At 38.0% G+C, this 26,575-nt stretch overlaps 2 protein-coding genes across 3 annotated transcripts in view; both read right to left on the minus strand.

The window, feature by feature from the left end:
- Positions 1-9,379: 9,379 nt before the first annotated feature.
- On the minus strand, positions 9,380-15,511 carry LOC105947356 (dopamine receptor 2). The gene is made up of 2 exons (XM_018094075.2): positions 15,283-15,511; positions 9,380-10,927 (listed from the first exon to the last, which is right to left on the minus strand). Exons 1-2 carry the CDS (start codon positions 15,391-15,393, stop codon positions 9,677-9,679), a joined length of 1,362 nt encoding a protein of 453 aa, XP_017949564.1. The 5' UTR covers positions 15,394-15,511; the 3' UTR covers positions 9,380-9,676.
- Positions 15,512-21,283: 5,772 nt separating this feature from the next.
- Positions 21,284-26,575, minus strand: part of tarbp1 (TAR (HIV-1) RNA binding protein 1) — an 83,596-nt gene continuing 78,304 nt past the window's right edge. For both annotated transcript variants that reach the window (XM_012963714.3, XM_002935829.5), the window contains exons 28-30: positions 25,565-25,689; positions 24,512-24,648; positions 21,284-21,587 (exon numbers count right to left, since the gene is read on the minus strand). In XM_012963714.3, the coding sequence (XP_012819168.2) occupies positions 21,419-21,587; positions 24,512-24,648; positions 25,565-25,689 (431 nt within the window). In that variant the 3' untranslated portion in view covers positions 21,284-21,418. The remainder of the gene's footprint in view (positions 21,588-24,511; positions 24,649-25,564; positions 25,690-26,575) is intronic.

Here is a 26,575-nt window from a genome sequence, read left to right on the forward strand (position 1 = left end):
GTTTTTTTCTTTTGTAATAATGACAAAAATGCAACAAATTTTTTATTTATTGGTTTAGTGAAAATGGAAAGTGGGTCCAGATTTATTTTATATAGAGAATAGTGTACCCCTATAAATTAGGATATTCTAAATTAGCGTTCAATGACAATATTAAAACACAATGCATAGAAAATATAAAAAAACATGTTTTTCTGTTATTGAACTGGAAGACATGGGTGGGAAGGATTTCAGCAAATGGTTGAACTTGGTGGACAAATTTCTTTTTTCAACCTCATTTAATGTACATATGTATATTCAACTAGGCAATTTTAGTCTGTAATAATTTTTCAAATGAGGTACAGCAACATTGTGTTTTGTGGCGTCAAACAACTCCAAAAAATTGTGTGAGTATGAGTTTTATCTGTTGGATCCTTGGTGTTGAGTTTCATGTTTGCACGTTTTCTGGTATCCTTACTGTTTGATGGATCTGTTTGGTAGCTTTTTGGAGAGGACGAAGGAGATGAAGAAGTAACCTTACACAGGGCAACCACTAGAAACTTTAGGGCCCCACCCAATTAATTTATATGCCCCCCCCCCCATGAACACAAGCACAGTTCCAAAATATTTGATGACGCCTCTTGTGTGCACTACACAATCAAAAGCAGATAAGTAGGTTTTGCTAGGACAATAGGTTGAATTTGTTGGATACATTTGTTCATCCACAGATACTATGATAAAAACTCAAGAATCATTAGCAACTATAATTATAGAGGAAATAGACCCTGCAACTGTTGGGGGGCCCAGTGGGACTGATAATCAGCTGCAATGTTTCCATAGTTTAGGGGCCCAGTGACTAGTCATTATACAGTTGGAAAGTTCATGTAGGAGAGAGATCATACAATTCAGTAGATCCCAATATAAACAGCTCTGTTACTCTATATAACATGTAGTTCATATAAATAGTCCCATTAATGTCAGTCAAGTAATTCAGGGTTAGTACAGTTAGCCTCAAATTTGACCCTACAAATCTTCCTGCCCCTGCGACGCAGCTCTGCTTGTCATTGCTTGATACCAAAGTTACGGAAGTTAATACAAAAGAAACGTTTTTTCCAATAATACTGCTCTGAAAATTTCATATAATTCAGTAAATAGATTCCAATATAATCACTATGTTACTCTATAATAATTAGTCCATATGAATAGTTCAAATGATCACTATGCTAAAATATCCGTTCGTTGGGGGTCAATTAGTTTTTGAATTGATTGGTGGTCAGTGTAGTTTGCCCCTGCCTGCCTCTGCCTCTATGCATTTCTTTAGACATAACTTAGTAGGTTTCTATGTTTCTAGGAAAGATACAACAAATTTTGCAGGAGTTACCTAAATTAACATAACTTTCACTACACTGTTGCTGAAATCTCTGCAATGGGAAGCTCTGGCAATTCAAGGGCAGGTTAAATCACTGGGGGTGCCATGATCAAACCATAGCCTGTCCTTTTTTGAAGAAGAAGAGGCACACCAGCCAGGGGTAATGGGTAAGCAACTAGAATCACTGGAGTGTCTTAAGATGAGAATCACTGGGAGTTCCAAGCTGTTGTTTTACCCCTACCCCTTTAAAGGGGTGTTGTCACTTTTTATTTTACACTTTTTCAAAAAAGTTGGGACACTGTAAAATGTAAATAAAAAGGGACCGGGGTAATATTCAGATTATTTAAACCCTATATTTAATTGAAATTTTAATTAATTTGTGAAAAATATATGCTTATTTGTAATATGATGGCATCAGCATGTTAGAAAGAAGTTAGGACAGGGCATGTTCTTTTTAAAGGACATGTAAACCCTTCACACAAAAATGTAATCAATAAACAGCCTCTTTGAAATCTTTCAATACCTGCCACACTGGTTGTTCAAAGGTTAATAATAAGGCTGCAACATCCCCTTAATCACTTAGATTTCCTTCTCCTCCTGTAACCCATTTGGCCCCCTCCCTCAGGAATTTGCTTTGGCTGTTGGCTCCTGGGCATGCTCAGTTTTTCTCAGCTCAGAATACTAAACACACCCTCCATTCTAGCAGCCAATGAAGACAGCTCTAGCTGTCTGCTCCTATTTTTTTCTGCTGAACTCAGCTTAATCATTACAGTGATCAAACAAAGCAGAACGTTTCATCATAGGAAGTTTTGCCTGTGTGAGCCTGCAGTCTTGATGAAATGTACGCTAAATAGGGGTCTATGTGTGTATGCTGTTTGCAGATAAAAACTTATGATGTGTCAGAGAAAAAATGTCCACCGGGTGAAAGCTGCTATTTGCTTTAGGAATATGTAATGTTGCTGGCAAATAGAGGGGATATATGCAGTACAAATGATGCCATTTGGGTGGGGGAGACGTGCCCAACTGATATACATTGTAGGCAAATGTAGGCTTTACATGTTCTTTATCAACACTCTAAAGAAACAACTGCCAACTGAGTAGACCAATTGCTGTAGTTTTACACTTGAAATGTCATCACAATCTTACCTAATATATAACTTCAGCTGGCCAAAAGTTCCAGGTCTCTTTTTCATATTTTATGTTTCATAATGAGCTAAATGGTTTTAACGAATGACAGGTCTGGACTGCAGGCAGACTAGTTTAGCAGCCAGACTTTTTCTCTCACTATGGAGCCATGCTGTTGCAATACTGTCAGAGCCTTTAAGAGGACAGAATGCAGTTTACATGGCTACATAGTTACATAGGGTTGAAAAAAGACCAGAGTTCATCAAAAGTTCAACCTTTATTAAGTGAACCCAGCACTTACACAAACGTATACAGAACTATCTATACACTAACATACGTAAACTATATATATATATATATATATCTCAAAATCGATACTAACTGTAGATATTAGTATCACAATAGCCTTGGATACAATGCTTGTTCAAAAACTCATCCAGGCCCCTCTTTAAGGCTTCTATAGAGGTGGCCTCTGGTGTGCTGATCATTTTTTTGTTTAATGTACTTGTACAGAGTAATCATGTTCCCTCCCAAGTGACTTTTTCCAGAGAAAACAACCCCAACCCTGACAGTCTATCCTCATAGTTCAAATCTTCTGTCCCCTTTACCAGTTTAGTCCACATTTCTGCACTTTCTCCAGCTCATTAATAAATCTTAAAGTGATACTGACACCAAAAAAAACTATTTTTCAAAATATGAATGTACATTAAACGTTACCTATAGGTCATGTTGATCATTTTTCGTTCATAGGGCTGCTTTTGTAAGTAATTGTTACTTGAAGTTCCTAAACCTGACTGTTCTACCAACCTGACAGTCCCTTCTCAGCCTGTCAGTTATAGCTTCTAATGCTAATGGACTCCTGCTGCACAAATATGGCCGCCCCCTCACAGAGGAACATGGGGGATCTAATAAGTAATGTAAAAGCATCAGGAAAACTTTTAAGGCAAAATCATAAATAGCATGCAAAGACAGTGCTATGATAGATGTAAAAATCATTTAATCCTTGGAGTCAGTATCACTTTAAGGACTAGAGCCGAAAATTTTCAACATCCTTTTTTATACAAGACAGCACTTTATTTGCTTTAGTAGCCACAGAATGACACTGCCTGGAATTAGATAACTTGTTATGTACAAAAATCCCCAGATCCTTCTCAATTAAGGATACCCCCAACACACAACCATTTAGTGTATAACTCATATTTATATAATTTCTACCAAAGTGCCTTACTTAGCACTTATCAACATCTGGATAATTAAATTCCCCCATAATAACAAATGGACCTAGTTGTGAGGCCTTCATTTGCAATAGTAGCTGGGCCTCATCCTCCTCACTTATACGGGTGGTTTATAGCATACACCAATGATCATTTTCTTTGTAACCTTTAGCCCTACTGAAATCTCTACCCAAAGGGGTTCCACACCTCTGGTAATTTCTTTAACACATGGCTTTAAATCTGGCTTTACATAAAGATAAATCCCTCCACCCCTTTTAATCCCTCTGTCCCTCCTAAAAAGAGTGTAACCATTTAAATTCACAGCCCAGTCACATTTTACCCCACCAGGTCTCAGGGATACCAATGGAATCATAATTTTCAGTACATGCATTAGACTCCAGCTCTCTTAATTTCCCTGACAAGCTCCGTGCATTAGCCAGCATGCAGCGGAGATTACTACTTTTCCCTCTGATATTTACATTAGGTAATGGATTATTAGATCTAAGATTAATATTAGACTGTTTTCCTTGTAACAGAGGAATCTACTTAGCTGGTACACTGTATGCCCCTCTCACTCTGCCCTCATGACCCATTGCTAATCCCAGTGCCCGGTCTACTCTAGTTTTCCCATAAAACTCTAGTTCACTCTTGCCTAGTTTAAATGGTCCTCCAGCCTCTTAGCCATTCTTTCCCCCAGCACAGCGGACCCTCTTCCATTGAGGTGCAATCTGTCTATATAGATTGCACCCCAAAGAAAGTCAGCCATGTGCTCTAGGAACCCAAACCCCTCCTTACTTCCTCAACTTGAGCCAGGCATTTAGCTCCCTAAGCTCCCGCTGTCTCCTAAACTTGCACGTGGCACAGGCAAAACTTCAGAAAAAATTATATTGAAGGACCTTTCCTTGGAGCCGAGATCCCTTAACTCACTCTTTAAGGTTGTCCTTACAACCTACAAGTTTGTCATTACTACCAATATACTAAGACAGTTGGGTCATGCCCAGCAATGGGGACCGGGCACGCAGAAACTTTAGTCAAAGTGGGCAGACGGCGAAAGCCGGGGGGTGCCCTATTCTGAAATCCAGCCCTGTAACGATAGTTTTCTTAAACAAACTTTTAAAAGGAGCTCTTAATTAGATGTGATCAGTAACCCTAATGTTATGTGCCCTCTGAGTTTTATAGATCTGGTACTAACCCTTATGTACTGCATTGATCTAGGGATTTAATAATAAACAAATATATTTAGCACGTTTGATGTTTCCATGTCTTTTTAAACCATTGAAACTTCATTTTTTTCTATGAAGTGTTCTTTCATGAGAATGCATAGGCATGGGGGGTGGTGTATTGTGGTGTGGTGTGTGTTTGTTTTTTTTCAGCCTGAACACTCTTCCTAAAAATACATACACCTCTGCCCTCTTTATTTACTGTTAGCCACCTAAATACGAAATAATATGCACTGCTGTTTACTAAAAGCTAATTCTGTCATCCTCCTTTAAGGCATATTGTATTATTATGTTTACAGCCAGAAAACGTTCTTGAATTATTCATGGATATAGTCATCAGAACTTTTTTTTTATACTTTTGTAGATCATGGATCTTCGGGATATCATGTTTTCTCATAACTCATAGGCGTAGGTTGTGGGAAGGTAAGTAAAGTATTTGGAAGACTAGAATGGGATAAGTTAAACGGTCGTGCATACCACAAAGTGATGCATTAGTGGCATGCATTACATTAGTTAAAATCTCACACATACTGTACTACTTACTGGCCTTTGCAGTCCAATAAATAGTCAAGGGGATTGTCCTAAACTACAGACTTTTAGGTGTATTTAGGTGCACTTTCACTATTAAAGGTGACATATTGTGTAAACGAAACGAGAATGTGCAGTGCATTATACTCTCTTAAATATAGAAGGAATGTGCCCATGTGTCTACTTACTGCTGGCTGCTTTTCCAGGCTGTGCAGGGGAGTTGGCGGCACTCAGTCACTATAGGATAGGAACCAATCAGCAGTTAGACTGACCTGAAATGAAGCCTGTATTTGCTTGTGTGCTGCAGGCCTGTGATTGGCTATTCCCTCCAACTGTTCATCTGGCAGAGCTGTCAACTTCCCCTATTTTTTTAGGAGTTACCAGTTTTTGGCCCCCTCACCAAGGTTTCCCGTCACCACACTACATTCTTCTGGTTTTTTTACTGGTTCTCCTTAGATTCAGGGCTCGCATGCCGACATGCCAATATGTTATGTTTTAGGCAGTAAATATATACCATGTTGAGCTAGTCACTCTTTCTCCTGGCCAGCAATTTAATATTTTTAACCTTTAGGGGCCCCAGGCCACCAATGTTCTTTTTTGTTAAGTTCAGGAGCCCTTGGTCACCAAAGTTTTTAAATTATTGGGCCCCTGACCACCAAAGTAATTTTGTAATTTGCCTGCCTACAATTGTATTCAACTGTTGAGGCCCCGGGCCACCAATATGATTTTTTTTTTTATCCCTGACAACAATTGTTTGTTGGCTGCTAGCCACCAAAAATATTTTTAACCGTTAGGACCCCTAGCCACACATCATACTGTATTTTTTACCTGATATGGTTCCATTGAGCAACAATTAACATTTTTTTAAATCTTATCAGGTATCTAAGAAATAATTTAAGAGCTAGGGAAGAAGCTCAGTCTTCTGTACGTGTGTACACAGTGGGAGTGGTTCGGCTGTTTGTGTCATGCATTTTTCAGCCTAGAAGCCCCCCTGCAGAAGGAAGTGAAGACAATAGCAGGACAGTGGTTTATTTGATTTATTGCACTTGTTGTTTTTGATTTCAAGTTGTTGTGACACCTCAATTTCTTGTCTAATAATAAAATATATCCATTCTAAGGGGCAGATTTTAAAATTTAAATACACTAATTTCCATGAATGTCTGACATTTACTAAAAAATCTGAAATGAAAAAGCATGTGTAGAAAAAGTCACAGAAATTCTAATTTGTACGGCTTGTGACTTTTTCAAATTGTTGCACAAAAAAACATTGGAAATTTCTAAAGTTTTGAAGCAAAATAAGGATCCTCCTGGGAAGGAAAGGAATATCTGCCATTGACTTTTACATGATCTGGGGCAAGTTTTAGCTTGCAAACTGTTGGATTCGGATTTTAACATTTTTGACACATAGCAAATCTTGGAAAAGTCACAACTTGTTAAGTAATCATTGAAGAAGCTTCACTACTCATCCAAGCAGCTTCTTCAGTTCAACTGACTGGTATGGGAAGTCCTCAGCATATGAACTCTTCCACTAATCCAATCACAATGGCACAATGACACCTGAAACTTACAGAGATATGAATGCTGTGGAGTTACTTTACTTACCAAAGTATCATGCAACTCATCGAAACAGGTGTTACTTGTTAGAGTTGCATGAATGGATGTGTGAAGAGTTCTTAAACTGCCGGGGTACAGATGTTAGAACAGCATTGTTTGTTGCAGACAGATGGTGTGGAAGGCCCCTGCCTCTGTTTAGGGATGGTTTCTCCACTTTAACATGAATAGCCTCTTTTACACCTCTTTCAACCCATTTTTTTCTCCCATTGTAGCAAACTTGTATATGGAGGAAGTGGAAAGGAACGCCTTACTTACATTCAATGGAACTGCACCAAGTCATTGGTTCAGGTATGTAGGTGACACTTGGGTTAAAATCAGATCCAATGAAGTGGTGGCCTTTTCAGAACACATTAACTCAGTGGACAGTAACATCAAGTTCACAAGGGAGGATGTCCATGAGAACAAACTTGCTTTTTTGGACTGTTTGATATCCAAGAGGGTGGTAACTTGAAAACAGAACTCTACATCACAAGTGTGACAACCGATACAGAGTCCAAGGACAAGGAACACAAGCATCTCAGAGGAGCACTGAAAGCTTGTGGCTACCCAGACTGGGCCTTTGTCAAAACAACAGCAACTAAGCCCAACAGAACCACCAAAAGAAATAACCATCCCGAGACACAGAGCAGGTGCAATATAGTCATCCCATATGTAGCGGGAGTGTCAGAGAAACTCAGAAGAATTTTCAACAAACACCACATCCCTGTGTTTTTCAAACCTAGCAACACACTGAGACAAAAACTTGTACACCCAAAGGTTCCAACACCGAAGAAAAACAAAGCAATGTTGTATACGCAGTCCAGTGTAGCGAGGAGTTTACAGACCTTTATATTGGGGAGACAAAGCAACTGCTCTCCAAGTGAATGGCTCAACACAGGAGGGCGAACTCTGCAGGTCAAGACTCTGCTGTATTTCTACACCTAAAAGACAAGGGACTTTCCTTTGAGAATAGCAACGTCCAAATTTTGGACAAAGAAGACCGCTGGTTTGAAAGAGGTGTAAAAGAGACTATTCATGTTAAAGTGGAGAAACCATCCCTAAACACATGCATTCATGCAACTCTAACAAGTAACACCTGTTTCGATGAGTTGCATGATACTTTGGTAATCCTTTCAAAGTAACTCCACAGCATTCATACCTGTGAGTTTCAGATGTCACCTTTCTGAAGAGTTCCAATATTCCAATCACAATGGCACTTTGTAAGAGTACATGTGACATATAGGACTTCCCATATCAGTCAGTTGAACTGAGGAAGCTGCTCGGATGAGTAGTGAAACTTCTTCAATGATTACAATGATGAGTTCAGTTGCTTTAGATTTATTTATACAGGTATGGGATCCTTATCTGGAAACCCGTTATCCAGAAAGCTATGAATTATGGAAAGCCTCTCTCCCATAGACTCCATTTTAATCAAATAATTTAAAATTTTAAAACTGATTTCCATTTTCTCTGTAGTAATAAAACAGTACCTTGTAATTGATCCAAACTAAGATATAAATAATCCATATTGGATGCAAAACAATACTATTGGGTTTAATTAATGTTTTATTGATTTTTTAGTAGACTTAAGGTATGGAGATCCAAATTACGGAAAGACTCCTTATCCGGAATACCCTTGGTCCTGAGCATTCTGGATAATGGGTCCTATACCTGTACTAGATATACCATGACCTGGATGAATGAATATCTTCATAGTCATACTTAGGTTAGAGTAGGTACCTGCTTAGAGAGTCTGCATTGATGTGGTGGCAGGCTTACTAATCTTTCGGCCAAAGGTGTTTTATTTAATGTTACAGCACTTATGTCTTTGTGACCTTTGGTACTGGGGGGGCCTGGGGCCAGAAAATGTTGCTGTATGGGGGCCACCTGATTTCTGATGGCAGCACTGTACGGAACCTTCCAGGTTCTGGTCTCCCTACATGATTCTAGTGAGAAAAAATGAATTAGGGTAATTTTTATTTAACTTGTGTGCATAAGTATATAGCAATACTATTGTGACCTTAAAATTAGCCCTTTTTCTAAAAAGAACTCCTTCAATGTGTCTTCATTTCAGTTCACAAATTCCTGTCAGTAATAACCCTGACCTCTTCTCAACATTTTTCCGCAGATCTGAATTTTATTTTAGTGCAAGAACTCCAGATTCATTTGTGTTCTATGGCACTGGCAGTTATGTCCCTGCCATTGTGTCTATGGATTTGGCAACAATAAGGCATACAAGTACATTTTATAAACATAAAATGTAAAAGTTTCTGATCAGAAGTTTAAAAAAAGTAGTCATAAAAAAGACAAAGTCTAAATTGTACACAAGTAAAAAATACTTTTGTTTTGCTGGCTTTCAGAAACATGTTAGAGTAAAGTTACAAAAACATGGTTACAAAGTGAATTATTTGTATGTTATGGTATTAAACAAGGAGACAAAAAGTAATTAACAAGGTTATCAGTTCACAGTTCAGCTCTATCAAAAAAGCTGCATAATAAATACGCTTTTTTTTTTTTTTTTAAATGTCATCAGTCATTCAACAAAACTGTATTTGGCCATGTATCCTTATAAATGTATGGGATTTTTTGCCAAATAATTACATGGAATACAGATGTGTAAGGTCAGGCTTGGATGTTCTTCAGATACTTGTTTAGTTCTCTTCACAACTGACTTGTATAGTGATATTTCCACAAACCAACTTTGAACTCTTTCCACCTGAAACAGAAGGAAGTCTTATTTGGCTTGGGGAGTAGTTGGGTACTTGTAAAAACTGTTGTGGAAGACTGTTCGGATTTAAAAGGACACTTCTGTTTTCATTGTCGGTTTCTTTTTCATAAGAGGAAATGCTTGGGTCAGTAGAATTTGGTAACTGCCCTGGAAGAGATTCATTAACCTGCTGACTGTTATGCCTACTTACAACGGGACTGGGCTGTGTGCCAGTGTTTTCTCCTTGATTGTGTTGATCAGTAGGACAATGAAACTGAGAGATTCCCGTAACATTTGAGCTTGTTCTTCTGCGATGAAATGAAGGAACATCTGTTAAAGGATCTCGGCCACATATTCTCCTTAAAAAAACTTGTAATGCTTTTTGAAAGCGTTTACTAAGTAAAGCATAGAACAAAGGGTTTAAATCTGAGTTAAGCAGAGTAAGCCAGTATGCTGTCGTTATGACAGGCGAAGAAATGATTGTGGTGTTCTGCAAAGTTGCCTTTTCTATAGCTTGAATCAGATTTATAACCATGTAAGGCATCCAACAGCATATAAAGACAACCAGAACAAGGATAAGACGGAAGCGACCACAGGGATCCTTTCCATAAAAGTCATTGTCAGAAAATATGTCTCTCTTGAGATTTTTTAGATTCAATAAATCTGGACTAAAGCTGGTGATGCTTTGGCTGTCAAATGAATTTGCATCTGTAAGAAATTTACAGTTAACTATATAAATTAATTGTGAACAGGTAGGTTTCTCTATTTCACTAACTTTTTTCCTTGGTGAATTTCTTTGAAGCTGGCTCTCCAAAATCTGGATCTTTTTGGCATGCTTTCTGGCTACATTGATTGTCCTAATATGACAGTATATAAGCACAGCTGCAGGTATAAATACAGACACTGCCATAAAAAAAATGGTGTAACTAGTGCTTGTGGTCCAGTCTGTTGTACATGTATACTTTGAAGGAACATAAACTATCTGACACCATCCTAATAAGGGAGGACAGCAGGTAAGTATAGCTTGAATCCAGATCCATGTAATGGTGTATAGTGTCCTCTGGGTGGTCCATGGTCTGTCATATCTTAGACAGTCCACAATAGCCCAGTAACGATCCAATGAAACTGCTGCCACACTGAGAACAGAAGCTGTGCAATACACAGATGACATGTAGCCCACAAACAAGCAAAGTTCCTGCAAGAGACAAAAATATGTAGTCATTTTAATTAGCATCATAGGTCCTCTAATAATAATGATTTACTTAAAGGGTCACTATAACTTCTTTCTTATGTTTTCTTTGTATACTGTAAATATTATGAGGTTAAATATATATATAATCATTGTAGTCATTAGCTTCTATTAATGAGTTAAGTTGTTTTTTCAGTCTAACTTGTGCTTCTACAGTTGCCATACTAGCTAGCCACATCCCTTTTTCATCATGTTGCATTTCCGTCTTTTAGCATTATAATCTCTTTACAAAAAGCCAGCAAGCAGTATAGACTAGTCCCAGTGGGTGTGGTTTAAAATTGACTACAATGATGTTTCTGCCAAAGAAACAGCCCATTCATTGTGATTGTAGCTTGTATATATCACAATGTAGTGAACTTGTAACGGGAAAAGAGTTTGAAGGGAGGTATATTTCCCCTAGGTTCATACCCTACTCCCTTATGTATACCAGCCTGGAGTGGGTTAATTCCCCAAGGTAGTCTTACCTGGGGAATAATTAGCAGGCTAGATCTGACTGCAGTGAGAGAGAGTGGGGGGCTTTGTCTGAGAACTGAATCGGTGTGAGCGTTTGTGCCTGCGGGAAGCAGCTTGGAATGCTGCGGGTATTTTCTTCCTAACTAAAGGACCTATTCAAGGTACTGTGACATAATAAATGGACTTTATTCACGTAAAGAACTGTCTGTATTGCCTTCACTATTTCTAAGAGAAATAGCCTATGCCCGCATCCTCCACCATATGTAAGCAAGATCAGACATACAGACGGTTCTTTGGGTGAATAAAGTCAATTTATTATGTACAGTAACCGACTCTGGTATCAGGCAGGAGCATGAGTAAAACATAAGTAAACAAAACCCTTGCCACACTTGGGCTCTAACTAATACATAGGGTGCTTTCCCTCTCTGTTACCGGTCCTCTACTGGGATTTCCAGCTAAACCAAAAATACACAACTTCACAGAGTCACAGTACCCTTTTGTTAGGGAGAAAATACCCGCAGCATTCCAAGCTGCTCCCCGCAGGCACAGACGCTCACACACACTGACTTCAGTTCTCAGACTAAGCCCCCCATTCTCTCTCACTGCAGGCAGATCTAGCCTGCTAATTCCCCAGGTGAGACTATCTTGGGGAATTAACCCAGTCCGGGCTAAGGGATTAGGGTATGAAACTAAGGGAAATATACATCCCTTCAAATTTTTTTCCCAATACCAGTTCACACTCTGTAAAAACCACAATTTCCTTGGATATTGTATTGCTATTGAAATGTCATATTCATATACTAATTCATATGCTCATCTGCCTATATGATTCTTCACTAAGGATATATGATTCTAGCCCACAGTGAGTAAGTCGCCTGGCCCTGAAGTTCCCAAGGGCCTGACTTGAAATCAGGATATTAAACAGACAGCTTTATTTGTGGCATACATTAATATAAAGTATAACAATGCAGATTATTAAATAATAGCTCATCGGTACTGAAGCTCATGAAGACATGGGGGACATATTTTAACACAAAATGTTGCTATTTAACTATTTCTTTCTCAACGGAGCTGATCCCATGACATCCAATCATCACCCTTGTTAGCATAACTGTGCCTTTCTGTCTATTTTAAAGCAGAAAGAAAGGTAAAAACTAAGTAAGCTTTATCAGAAAGGTCTATGTAAATACAGCCATAAGCACTCACAGAAAAACTGCAGTCCTCTATCAAAAAAACATAGGATTTCTTGTCTTCTTTTGTGTATACATGTTCTTCAGTATGAGACTTCCTCTCTCAGAAAAATCCTTCATTCCCAGGGCCTGAGTCTGCACAGCTCTCTCCTCTCTCCCTTCTCTTGCTTTAGACCAAGCTAAAATGGCAGCTACTATCTTAAACAAACAGAAGAAGCTTCTAGGGCTGTCTAGTCAGGTATGGTAAAGCTTGTAGAATAAATATAATGTAGCTTGCACTAATGTGGCTAATATATTGGCAGTAAAATGCCAAAATGCCTTTCCTTCTCCTTTAAGGGCACTGCCACACAGGTCGGATTCTCAGCTTGCGGATAAACGCAGGCAGAGAATCTGCACCCTACACTACAAAAAGCTATTTTTGTAGTGCCTGCACCCGGAGCCATTGTATTGGTCTGCGTGCGGGCACACAAACTGAACTTCCACTCTGCATACTCAAGTAATTCATAGGTAGATTGAAAAATTGGGTTTTATTTCTTTTTTTATTAATTTTAAACATTTGGTTTTATTTCTAGCACAAAAGTTGAGACAATATTTTTTATTACTAAGATAAGATAATGGGCATTTTTTAAACACAGCTTACTGTATAACATTTATAAGTTATGGTTTGAACCCATTAGACCAGTGCTGTCCAACTTCTGCGGTGCCGAGGGCCAGAATTTCTCTAGCATACATGGTAGAGGGCCAATAATTGAAGCCAGTTTTGACCACTTCCCTTTTTACCACACCTACTTCAAACCACACCTATTTTATCACAATGGTGGTAGTGCAGCAAAAACCCAAATGCTTGGTCCTCACTGCAGGGATATTGACCGTCATTTATATGTGAAAGAATTATATTATGTCATACTAAGATATACCCTTAAATCCACATGCCGCCTCCTCCTCCCCCGTGAATAGCACAACAACCCCCAGCACATAATTACACAGTTTAGGGACCATTTAATGGCTCTTTCCAACTGCTAACAAACTCCCAGAACAAACCCCTGCCAGGCAGCATAGGGCAGGCAGAGTATGGCACACACAGGCAGCACTCTGCCTTCCCTATGCTGCCTGTGTGTGCCATACTCTGCCTGCCCTACACTGCCTGTGTGTGCCATGCTCTTCCTGTCCCATGCTGCCTGTGTGTTCCATACTCTGCCTGCCCTACTCTGCCTGTGTGTGCCATACTCTGCCTGCCCTACACTGCCTGTGTGTGCCATGCTCTGCCTGTCCTATGCTGCCTGTGTGTTCCATACTCTGCCTGCTCTACTCTGCCTGTGTGTGCCATACTCTGCCTGCCCTACCCTGCCTGTGTGTGCTATACTCTACATGCCCTATGCTGCCTTTGTGTGCCATACTCTGCCTGCCCTACCTGTTTGTGCTATACCATCCCTGCCCTATGCTGCCTGTGTGTGCCATAATCTGCCTACCCTATGCTGCCTGTGTGTGCCAAACACACAGGCAGCATAGTCCAGGCAGTACATACAATGTCTGAGGTGTGAACAGGATGTGGGTGATTACAAGCCTGAAGTGTGAACACTGCAGGGGGTGAACAATGCAGGGATTAAAACGTATGAACAACACCGCGGATTACATTTTTAAATAATACAAGGAGGATTACAGCCTGAATCGGAGGTGAGAACCATGGAGGGGGCCAGTTAATCTCAGTACTGATAAAATTTAAATTTTACACAAGGGTAAACCATCAAAGCAGCCAGCCAGGTGGGGGGCCACACAGAGGGGGGTCGCGGGCCGCCAGTTTGACAGCACTGCATTAGACTATTAAGCTATGCATTCATCTACATGGCACCACATATACTAATTCTGTATTTGTGGGAATGGAGATGAACAGTAAAAAAAAAGCTGAACAGTAAAACAACAGAACAAAACAGTAAAAAAGCTGATTTTCATCCATTTTTCCTCTGTCATTGTGTTTCTTATTTCCACTCATTTTGATCCAAGCAATGTATAGAACCAATAAATCTAAGCAGTGCTGTGCTAAAACAATTGCAACCCTGAAAGTGGATGTTCACCTTCAGACAATAGTCTGAATTTGAACAGCCCCTGTGACAAAAAACATTTTTGTAAATCATCTTTAGTATTATAAATGTTTAGTTTTGAAGCTACAGAACAGGATTAGCACTGCTATCTTACAATCTTTCTCTGCTCTCTGTAGGGGATTTCCCAGACCAGGATTTGGCAGGCAGCCAAATAAAAAGAATTCACACTGAACTGGTTCTGCCCATGCCTTCCTTCTCCTGCTTTATTTGAATATCTTTGATACCGTTTGCTGGCAAGATTCTGCCAATCGGATCATTGAAATGCAAATAAAGCAGGAGAGGGAAGGCATGTGCTGTAACTAGTCCAGTGTCAACTTCATTTTTGGGGTGGAATGCGAGTTGTCAGCGATGCCTTCCAAAGAGAGAGGATAGAGCAGAGGAGAGTGTTTTAGCTGTGCTGATCCTGGTCTGTAGCTTCAAAACTACACATTTTAAATAATAAAGGTTATTTACAAAAATGTTTTTTTGTGACAGGGGTTCTTTAAATTCCTACTACTGCCTGAAGGTGAACATCCCCCTTTAAGGATAGAAGCTGATAAGTGTACAGCACAATACTTACATGAATTTTGTGCCAGTCCTCATAAAGCAGTGATAATGCTACAAAGGGCATCACACCTAGCCCTACAAGACAGTCGCTTACTGCCAGGTTGATGATAAAAACAGAAGTCATAGAATGAAATCCTTTAGTGGCTGAAATAACAACAATCACCAAGACATTACCTGTGGGGGTGAAATAAGCATTTTAGCCAAGATTACTATGAAGACCAAAAACAGAAAAATGCAGTAGCCAATAATGTTCAATAGCTGTTTGGTCTAACAAACATCATAATGACAAATTATCTAATATAAAATCAATTTTTGTTTTCAAGTTTTTGTTCTTTTATGAAATTACAAGCCAAATATATGTTATGTATATGTTTTACTCTCATGCATTTTCACATATTTTCATATTTTGCATATTGCTTTAAATAAGAAAACATTTTTGTTTATGTCATTTCTTAAATTAAACTGTTGTGAAAGTATCATGTAAGCTTGATCATACTGAAATATTTGAAATATAATCAATAAAAAATTTGGACCATTTTTCGAAATATTCAACATCATAAATGTAAAATGTACAGATATATTTTACATTTATGATGTTGAATATTTCAAATGGTTACCATACTATGTTAAATGTAGGAACCACAAACAAAAACATTCTGATTTATCTGTTGCAAAACATCCTAGCAGTAACTCAGCTAAACCATATATATTCTAAATGTAGTAATTTCCTAAGAGTGCAAATATATCTTTGTACACAAAAGTGCTCTTCCCAATATAGTGGCTTTTACAAAATTACTAAAAAATCTTCTCTCTCCTTCTCTTAGGCAAAAAATGTCATAAATATGAATGCCACGAGTACAATACTAATGATGAGCAACAATTTTTCACCAATTGATGGTGAATGATGTGCAAGGTTTAGTCCTCTCCAGCACATGGAAGCCTTGTACAGTGGCTCAATAAGTGGCACTCCTGCCTTGCAGCTCTGAGGTCCTGAGGTAAATTCCAGGCAGGACAATATCTGCACTAGGTAAAAATGGTAAACTGGTAAAATGTTGTGTTTCTGGTACCTGGAACTAACATGGAAATAGTTTTAAAGATTCATATTTGGTTCTGCCAGGACCATAGATTCGGGCGAATCCTGCCAAAAAAGGCTGAATCTTGGCCGAATCCTGGATTCGGTGCATCCCAAAATGTAGATAGTTAGATACATACATACATACATACATACATACATATAGAAAGAAAGAGACAACTGTTGCCCTGAGTTTCTGCCTTTCCACAAAGACATCTTAAAGGAATTAAGGGTGTCTACAATTACATCATTTGACAGGGCATTCAACAGTCTCTCTGTACCAAATGACAATTTCATTTTTATTTCTTTTCTTGTATTCCTTACTCTTAATAGTTCCATTTAGTCAGGTTTAGTATTTCCCTGGTGACAACTCTAATATAAACAACTGTGTGTGTTAAATAGGAATATTGGAGTGTTACCAAAAGTTTATTCTGACAGAAATGCATACTGTAAGTTCATAGGAGCATAACAATATTATAAATCAGACAAGAAATAGAACCCACATATTTTATCTTTATTCTAAATTAAGTACCATATTTTCAGAAGAAAATATTGGGACAGCGAAATGGTTTGTGACGTGCCCAAAAAATTATGGCACAAATTTTTTTGGCCTTGTGCCATTAAAACCAGTCCTGCATTGTGGAGACACTCTAATGTCTCCATCTGTACATTATATACTTACCAATGGGATATTGTACATAACTCTACATATTATACATAGCAATAAAGACAGCTTAATATATTGTACAAAGCACTGCACCTACAGTGGCCTGTCTTCTCCTGATGCCACTCCCCTCACTTGCACTTGAAGGGAGGGGGTCTAGGGATGCAACTACTACAGAACTTTCAAACCAAAATTGCCATTTTCTAAAGGCACCGACAATGACAATATGATATGCTTTCATCGGGAGGAGACAGTTTTGTATCTAAGGAAAATATGCCAAACTGTAACACTTACCACACCTATAGTGCACCCAAGAAATAACAGATTTAGTTTCTTCCACACACATCACAATGACTAGTAGAATCAGAAGATGTGAATCCACTGCTGACCATGGACATTAGTGTACTACTAAACCCCTGTGACCATGCTGGGTTATGTTATCCAGAATGCTTGGAACATGGGATTTTCGGGATGAGTGGTATTTGGTTAAAATGAAGTCTGTGGTCAATCGCAGATAGTCTTTTTAGATAATGGGCTTCTGAATAATGAATCCCATACTTGTAGTAAATGATTTCCTTTATTGTCTGTAATAATAACACAGTACCTTGTACTTGATCCAAACTGTGATATAATTATATAAAATTGTTTTTCTTCCAATAAGTATTAATGTTTAAATGATATTTTAGTAGCCTTAAGGTATGGAGATCCAAATTACAGAAAGGTCCCTTTTCTGGAAAACCCCAGGTCTCAAACCATTCTGGATAACAGGTCCCATACATGCACATGTGATTTGCTGGTCTGGATAACCTGAATTAACCTGTTCCCTTTTAAAGACACCAACCACACTGCATTGGCATTATAAAAAATATGACTTCCTTGTTAAAGAATAGCCGTTATACTACTCTATAACAGCAGCCATCTGACAGAATAATAACACTTCCTGGAGCAAGTTATCAACAGTGTAAACCTCAGATAATCTCTAAAACAGTATTATTAGAAGTTTGAGATACATAAATGTATTGTAGTTTAGGAAAGGAATTACTTAGGGATTTAATCTGTCAGCATAAAAGTCATTATATTGGGTATGTAATTAATATCCCAAAATTACCCCTAAGGGGGAGGGCACACAGTGTGTATATCTGCTTCTCTCCGCCCTGTTTTTTAGGAGAGCAAAAGCAGCAGATTTCCAGGCCGACATCTGTGCCGCTCCGCTGTGTGCCTGCACTCGGGGTAGTTGCCATAGTTTTTAATGCAGGCACACGGAGGAGCGTAGGCAAGCAGATCCACTTCTCTCAGCCTGGTAAAAAAACACAGGGCTGAGAGAAGCGGATATACGCACTGTGTGCCCTCCCCCTTACTCTCCTCCCACAGGTCTGACAAAATGTTTTTAGTAGAGCACAAGTCTTGGTAATACCTGTAGAATGCTACAGATTCTAAGACATGTAGTATATTTGGCTTCTGTCAAATTAAATAAATTAGCATTAAATGAGCATTAAATAAATATAGGAAGTGCATAGACTATTAGGGTTGCTGACATTTTGGGCCTTTAAAAGAACACTGTAGCTCAGTGCCTACAAATCACAAGGGCCTAAGTAAAAGACTTCTGATTTCTACCACTAGCACCCATATTCAATTAAAAACAGATTGCAACCTTATAGTGCTCTTTTATAAAGATGGCTTTTTGGGCCTTCTTAATAAAGATGAGGGCCATACCCCTAGTTATGGCTGATCAGAGGCTCTATCTTACATGACTTGTTACATTCACAGCTTTGTATCAGTTTGGAGTTTAACCTTACGACATCACATTTAATACACACATATAAAACTATACAGTAACTCTATAGAAAGAAAATATAAACTGACCTGCTATAGCCCCTATAGTCATAATAATTATCAAGATCTCAAGAAAAATAATGTGCAGTCCTGTGGATTCACCATAACCTCGAGGAGGTCCTTCTAATTTTGTCAGGTTTCTGTACCATCCACAAAGTCCATTTGTATTATTTTGGCCAGTTGCGTTGCTAGTATTTGGTTGCTGAATGTTCCACTCTGTTATATTTAGACTCCAGTATGGCTCTGATACCATTTCTGTAGTTGCAGCAGATGCATCGCTAATATTTTTTGTATAGTTTTCTAGGGTGACGTTAAACAGCACCTGAAACATTATCCACGAGCAGCCAACACCAATGGGAATAAGACGATTGTGGCAAAATTCTGTATGTGTACTCATAAATATTTTGTAATGTACAGCACTAGAAAAAAAGTATATACAATTAAATACTTTCTGTTGGTAGAAGGAAGAATTAAAAGAAAAAAAACAGATATGGAACCCTAATAAGCAAGGCTGTTGGGAAAAACTATTAACAAGAAAGCAAGCACAAATTAGAGAAAGCATGAAGACAGATAATGGTAGCATCTGCCCTAGATAATAAACAGAGAGGACGCACTGGTAATTGTGAGACTGAATAATAATATGCAGTTTCACCAGTACTTATTAAACAATAAGGAAATATAAGGTAGTAAAACCTGGTGGAAAAAGACAGAAGACTCAGTATTAGTTAATAAGAACTGCGATTTAAGGTTACTCACCAAAACCAGAATTAAGAACAAATCAGAAAATCAGCCAACTTCAATGTTCAATAGTTTTGCCTTCCAGGAAATACAAAAGCTGAAAGCAGTTGTGACTCCGATCATTGGGAATTGAATATATTCCTTTGTACATATAGTTAAAGAAGCCTTTCTTCTTAGTGTTTCTTCACTAATCTGTTGTGTAACTCAGACCTGATTATGATGATCATTCATATCACTATCCAACTTTGCTTAGATTCCCGAAATGCTTCTATGCAGCAATATAACATTCACATATAAAAATCCCCCCTTTCTTGTAACTATAACATTTCGAACATTACTCTTACCATATGTGGTGAAATCATGGAAATATTTTCATTCCTATACCACATATTCCTTTCAAGTGAGTCTATTTCTGTGCTGGTCCTAATCGGTATGGTTAGTATCAGCTTTATCTTCTGCTCTGTAAACCCAGTTACTCGCTTGACAGCTTGATTTGACAGATTCTTCAGCTATTCTCAGTGTTTGGATTACAAGGACACAGTCCTTCCTGCTTGGATCTCTTTTTCCCTCCAGGAACTACAGAAAGTGTCCTTTCTTTGTTTGGCTTTAGTCCCCAGAGCTTCACTTTGCACCTGCTTATTTTCTATTACACAAGCTAAGAAGAAGCATTGTTCTGCACCATTTCACTGCCAGAGCAATCATGAAAACTCACATGACTCCTGTTGTGCCACATCTACCACACTGTTTCATATCTACATATGCACATATCTAATATACTCCAACATGGCACAATTAAAATAAATTCTATCCTATGTTTTGAGAACACCATTTACAACAATGTATTTTGTGAATGCATTTTATTGTGCCCCATGGGTGCAGCTCTATAATAAAGTACAAAGAGTTGCACCTCACTCTGGTTACATTATTGTGTATGGTTGCCAGCATAACATTTAGAGAGTGCAGGTGGTTGGTACATGGGGCAACCTCTCAAAACCTATTTTAAATGGGCTGCCTGAACTTTTTATTTTATGTTTATCAAATTTGATGTCAGTTCATTAGAATGTGTGTGGTACACATGTAGTACAGTTTACCATACCTTAATAAATCAGCCCCACTGTTATCCTTCCATACATGCCTTTTTTTCATACAAAGCACGTTACATTTATTTCCCATGGTGATAGGGCAGCAATTGTACTGTACAATGTTCAAAACTCCCTTTCCTGCAATATACATAGAAGTGTGCTGCTGGACATCGGCTCATATCACCAGACTTCAGTTTCTATGTTCAGTTTACAGGACAGTGTACTAGGTAAGACTTATGAGGTTTTATCCATTTCTCTTTTTCAAGTTTTTTGTGGCTGTAATAAATGGGTTAAAACCCTAGCATTTTATATTGTGTGTGACACCTGTGTTCTATGTTGTTCAAGATGCTATGCTGAGCATCTAGGGAGAGAATTCACAGCTGAAAAAGATACTGGAGTTTTGTGTGCAGAAACTATCCATCTACAGGTTTCAAACAATCTCTGGCCAAACCAGTATTTTGACTAACTGTTCTATGAACTATATCCTTGTACGTTGAGAAGATGATTGATATAATTATCAACAAGTGTTTATAAAGCAGTAGCTTTCTTCCTAGCACGGTGCTGTATAACAGAAGGGTATACACACTTACAAAATATACTTACAAATACTGACAGAAACAGGAGGTAAAGAAATCAGGATGTTTTATTTCATTGTTTATTCATGCCTTTGTATAAAATATTAAGCTTCCAAACAAAGTGCAAATTATTAAATAGAGTAAATAAGTAAAATCCATAAATTTATTTTCTGTTTACAAACAGACTATTTTCCTCCATCTTTTTGCTTCATGATTTGTTGTCTTGTATACTCCCAAATCAAAACTGCACCACTAACATGTACATTGAGCGATCGGATTATTCCTTGTTGCGGAATTTCTACACAAACATCAAGATGCTGTATTAGGTTAGCAGGGATTCCCTCTCGTTCATTTCTGTAACAAAAGCACACACATTATAAATTAGCTGAATCCATCACACATTATACATTTTACAGTTTATATGAGGTTTCAAAATTTCAGGCATAAGATCTTTTATCCAGAAATCTTGGGACCTGGGGATTTCTGGATAAGAGATGTTTCTGTAATTTGGATCACAAAACCTTGTGTCTACTTAAAAAATCATTTAAGAATTAAATAAACACAACAGGATTCTTTTGCCACCAATATGGATTTATGCAGTTTAGTCAGGATCAAGAACAACGTACTGTTTCATTATTACAGAGAAAAAGGAAGTCACATTTGAAAAATAAAATTATTTGCTTAAAATTGCCTTTAATGGAGTTGGCCTGTTATTCAGAGCTTACTCGATAATGGGTTTCCAGATAATAGACCCCATAACAAAGTAACTTTGTGTAGGCTCTGTTTATTGGCTGTTAAAGGCTTGCAAACACTATGTCAGAGATCTTTTTGGGGATAAATTAAGCAAAGCATTCTTTTTGTGCTAGACAATATTTTAGCTGCAAAGGTTTATTATACAGTTAGCTTCTTTTGTGCGTATAATTTATAATATAACTTACTTTATAAATAAGGCCACACTTCTAAAACAGAATGGACTGATACATGATGGTAAGGTTTTCTTTTTAAAAAATAAAACAAATAACCTACAGATAATTTGGCTTCAATATGATCATGTTAAATTATTGAATACGATGAAAGAGCTCAGGCTCCCTGCTTAGCAGCCACTTGTTAATTATAGCTTTAATTTAATAAGATAAACATCGCTAACCAGTCCACTGGGAAATTTCAACCTGCCTAGTCATGTTACTGAAAAGCAGATGTTACTTTACAGCTTACTTAAGGGTTTTTTAAATTGGCTGGAGGGCTAAAGAGGCAATGGAGAAGATCAAGAAGTGTGACCAGTACAGGGCCCAGTGAGGCATAGAAACTCCATAAATAATATGGAATTGCAAATTTGGCTTATTTGCAGTATCCCAATAATGGTGTTGATTTCATACAGAAATGGTTCGCAAACAGTAGTGCTGTTTTTCAGAACTGCCAGCCTGAAAGCACAAACAGCTCATTACCTTCTAAAAGGTTAAAACATGAGGAGACATCTTCACAGTTTGTGCTGAAATACCACAAAACATGGCAACAAACAACACTTTCAAATACAACAAACATGAAAAAAGCATTTAAGATGAAACTAAGGATAATTTAATGACTACAGGATTAGGGAAGGTTGCAGATACTGTCTGTTGTTATATACATCATGTCATCATGTTGAGGGCAGGTTACCTGGCTGTCCAGATTCTTAAATTATATTGTGTATCCTTGAGAAGAAATCATGACCATATGGTACATCACTATGTAAGAAACGTACATGAAATAGACTGTAAAATGAGACATTATTTCTCATAATACATTCCATTAAATTAGATATAAATATTGATGTTGCAAAATATGTAAAATAATCACAATATTACACATCAGAAAACAGACCTGCTCTTATTTCTTTGTAAAATCCTTTTCCATGATTCCTTCCCACAATCCTACCTCACCATTTCACCCTCTCACTGACAACTGACACTTTTTCTTCTTTACTCTTCGAAACTGATAGACTAACTGGTGTTAACCTGCCCCAATTCTTTTCACAACTATCTGTGTCCTTTTCAGTCTGGAGTCTGCCCCCTATATTCAACAGAGAGTACCCTTGCCTAAAACAGCTATGACTTGCTCAATGGTTCACCCACCATGCCCTTCCATTTAAAATATACCTAAAATATATATACTAAATTAGCACTCTTCAAAACTGAAGTAGTCTTCTTAGTGAATGCCATTAAAAATGTGTTCAAGAAAACATACATGAAAAAATGGGAAGAAGACCTAGGCTCCACAATACCAGAAGAAACTTGGTCACGCATATGGGACACAGCCAGTAAAACCTCGATCTGTGCAATCTCAAGTGAACGAGCATATAAGATCATTTATAGATGGTACTACACTCCCACCCACATTAGTAAACTCACAAACAACCCAGAACTATCAATCTGCTTCAGGAGCTGCAGAGAACAAGGATCATTCCTACATACATGGTGAACATGCAAAATAGCCCAAGAATTCTGGCAAAAAGTAGCAACTCTACTCTCCGAGGTCCTCCACACCACTGTTGAACCCACACCACAACTCTTCCTCTTAGGAATACAAACAAGAAACACACAACCCAAACAAACACGCAAACTGACAGCCCACATCCTAACAGCAGCAAGAACACTATTAGCAGCCAATTGGAAGCAACCGAACATACCGGGTACTCCAACACTCATAACAAAAATAAACTGGATCAAAGCTATGGAATCGATCAGGAACAGATTACTGGATAAGAGCTACGAGGGGGAACTGGAGTGGTATCCGTGGGCCCAATACCTGGAGAACCAGCAGACAGATAGCTCGGAATAGTGACCAACCTGAACCGGTAACCTCTATCTTTCCCTTTACTTCTACCCTACTGTCCCCACCCTCCCATCCCATCCCAACCCCCACACCTCTACGACCCCACTATACCACTCCCTCTTAACCTCTTAAATAGCCCACTGAAAGTGTGAAATAAGCATGAAACCAAAAAGAAGAATACGCACAAAACCAATATGTCAGCATATATGAAGCCTTTATTGTAAGCAAGCATACAACGATGTTAGAATACAAAGCAAACATGTTGATTGTACTGTTTTCTCTCATGTGAAAATTAATAAAAATTCTCAAATTAAAAAAAAAAAATGTGTTCAAGAAAGAGGCCTTTTGCACATCTTAATCATGTGCAAAAGTCTGAGAATGCAGACTAACAGGAAAAGCACTGATGATAATATTTAGCACAAAGGAAAAAAGTAATTTCAAATGATAATGACTTTCTAACAACTTACCCAAGTAACAGCAAGGATTTCTCTGGAAAACAATAGTCTGTAAGATCAAAACTTTTAGCTGTTTGCTCAACTCCGATTATGGTGTATCCCTCATTTTTTTTAAGCTGCAAATACTCTAGAAGCTGAGTTGGTTTAACCTGAAATATAAGTCACACAGTTGTAATATTACGCATATATTTTTACATATATTTTTCAGTTTTGCAATATCATGCAATAATTTTTAATGAGTGTAACATGATGACTCTTTACAGGCAGAACCAGGCTGTTAGCTTAGTTCTGCACCCAACGGTTGAATAATAGTTTGTGTACTACACCCCACACAGTCCTTACAAATGAGCTAGAATGCGGTCTGTGACTTTGGTATCACATTGTAGATGCTATGCCACTAACCCTTCTGTACCTTTCATGCAGCCAGTCCAATATTTTACCGTTAAATCTAAAACTTTCATTTATTTAAACAGGTATAGGGACTAACATCTGGAATCATTGGGAGCTGAGGTTTCTGTATGTGGAGTCACATGACTTAAAGCTACTTCAAAACTTTTAAACATTACGGGGAGGGGATAAAATAAAAGTTGAAAGCACAAATAAGAATTAAATTTACATTTTGCAATGTAATATTCTTCAATAGACTGTTATTGCATTGCAAATTTGAATGTCATGCTTAAGGGGTGCCATAATCTTTTGGCATAAACATAACCTTGCAAACTATAAAATTCGTAATCTTTCTTTCACTGTCAGAAGTTGTCACTAAGCAGTTTCTGGATTTGCAAAAATTTGTTCACACAGAGGCATAATTTTCACGCTGCAAATATTTTTCCTGTTAATTGCTTTTATTACATTCTTCTCCTAAGAATACCAAATAGTGGTATTATGTAAAATAAGAACCTACACTAACTGCCCTCATTTCCGGACACAACAAAGCAGCCATTCGTTGGTGTAGTGTATCTTTGATACAGCTATGATGCAATTAAGAACAAAAATGAAGTGCAATCTGTAGCCCATTTAGGGCTCTGGTGCTGTGCGTTTGTGAGGTATAACCTTAATACCTACCTCTATAAGTGGAAGCCACTGTTCAGCTGATACACTGAGATACTGAAACTGTTTATCATTAACATGGTGGAGACTGTCAACAACTAATGCAGAAGCTCCAAATATTTCACAAGTGCGACATAAACCTGGGGGAAAATCAGAATAAATAGGCAGTTATTATGTATAAAAACCACAATTTCAAAGAAGTAATATGGCATCTTTGATACCTGGTCTTAATATATTTTAACGTTTGTGTACGTCTTAATTACTGTCTGAAAATGACCCAGTAATCAAATTAAGCAAATTGTATATGGGGCAAATGTGTCACAGGAAATAGAGCATAGAAGTGGATCTTCACTTTATGTGACCTCACCCTTAGAGATTAGGAAGTTTTCTTTTTTTTGTGAGGCTGAATATACCCTTGGCCCTTCTGGGGCTTTATTTACCATCCTCTGGAAAACTGTCAGAGGGCTTCAGAAAAGTAAAATTTAATGGACTCTCTTCCTTTTTCTCCACTTAATTTACTAGGTAATTATGTACCGTATAAGCCGATCCAAATATAAGCCGAGGAACCTAATTTTACCTAAGAAAACTGGAAAAAGGTATTGACTCGAGTATAAGCCTAGGGTGGGAAATTCAGCTGCTACTGCTAAGTTTCAATAATCAAATTATTTAATAAAAGGACACTCACAAGTGCTTACATGACTACCATATTAATAAACACAAGGTGTGGGCTGGAAAATGAGGCGCATCCAACATAAGATAACCACATGCAAGGTTGTACAGGTTAATATCTCATTTAATTTTTGTAGTGTCTAGGTAATGATAGTCCTGCACAGTTTTGCCCTGTTAGGATATGTTGCCATAACTGTATGTTATGCCATACCAGCTGGAGTAATAATGCTGCAGAATGCATATGCTACTGTAGCTGCAGATTGTTGCTCTGTTATTTGCACACATTGTTCTGATTCTCTGCGGCTGCAGCAAGTTGTTGTAGAGCTATAGCGTGCTACAGTGTAGCATTTTAAATAA

The sequence above is a fragment of the Xenopus tropicalis genome, chromosome 5, assembly GCF_000004195.4.
Source record: "Xenopus tropicalis strain Nigerian chromosome 5, UCB_Xtro_10.0, whole genome shotgun sequence".
Classification (NCBI taxonomy): Eukaryota; Metazoa; Chordata; class Amphibia; order Anura; family Pipidae; genus Xenopus; species Xenopus tropicalis.

What these genes read in the sequence shown, in the direction of transcription:
- LOC105947356 (XM_018094075.2), bottom strand. Translation starts at nt 15,393, where the DNA reads ATGACTTCTGTTTTTATCATCAACCTGGCAGTAAGCGACTGTCTTGTA. An exon ending in AGGACTGGCACAAAATTCAT is followed by an intron (nt 10,928 to 15,282) that starts GTAAGTATTGTG and finishes TGTCTCTTGCAG; the next exon opens with GAACTTTGCTTGTTTGTGGG.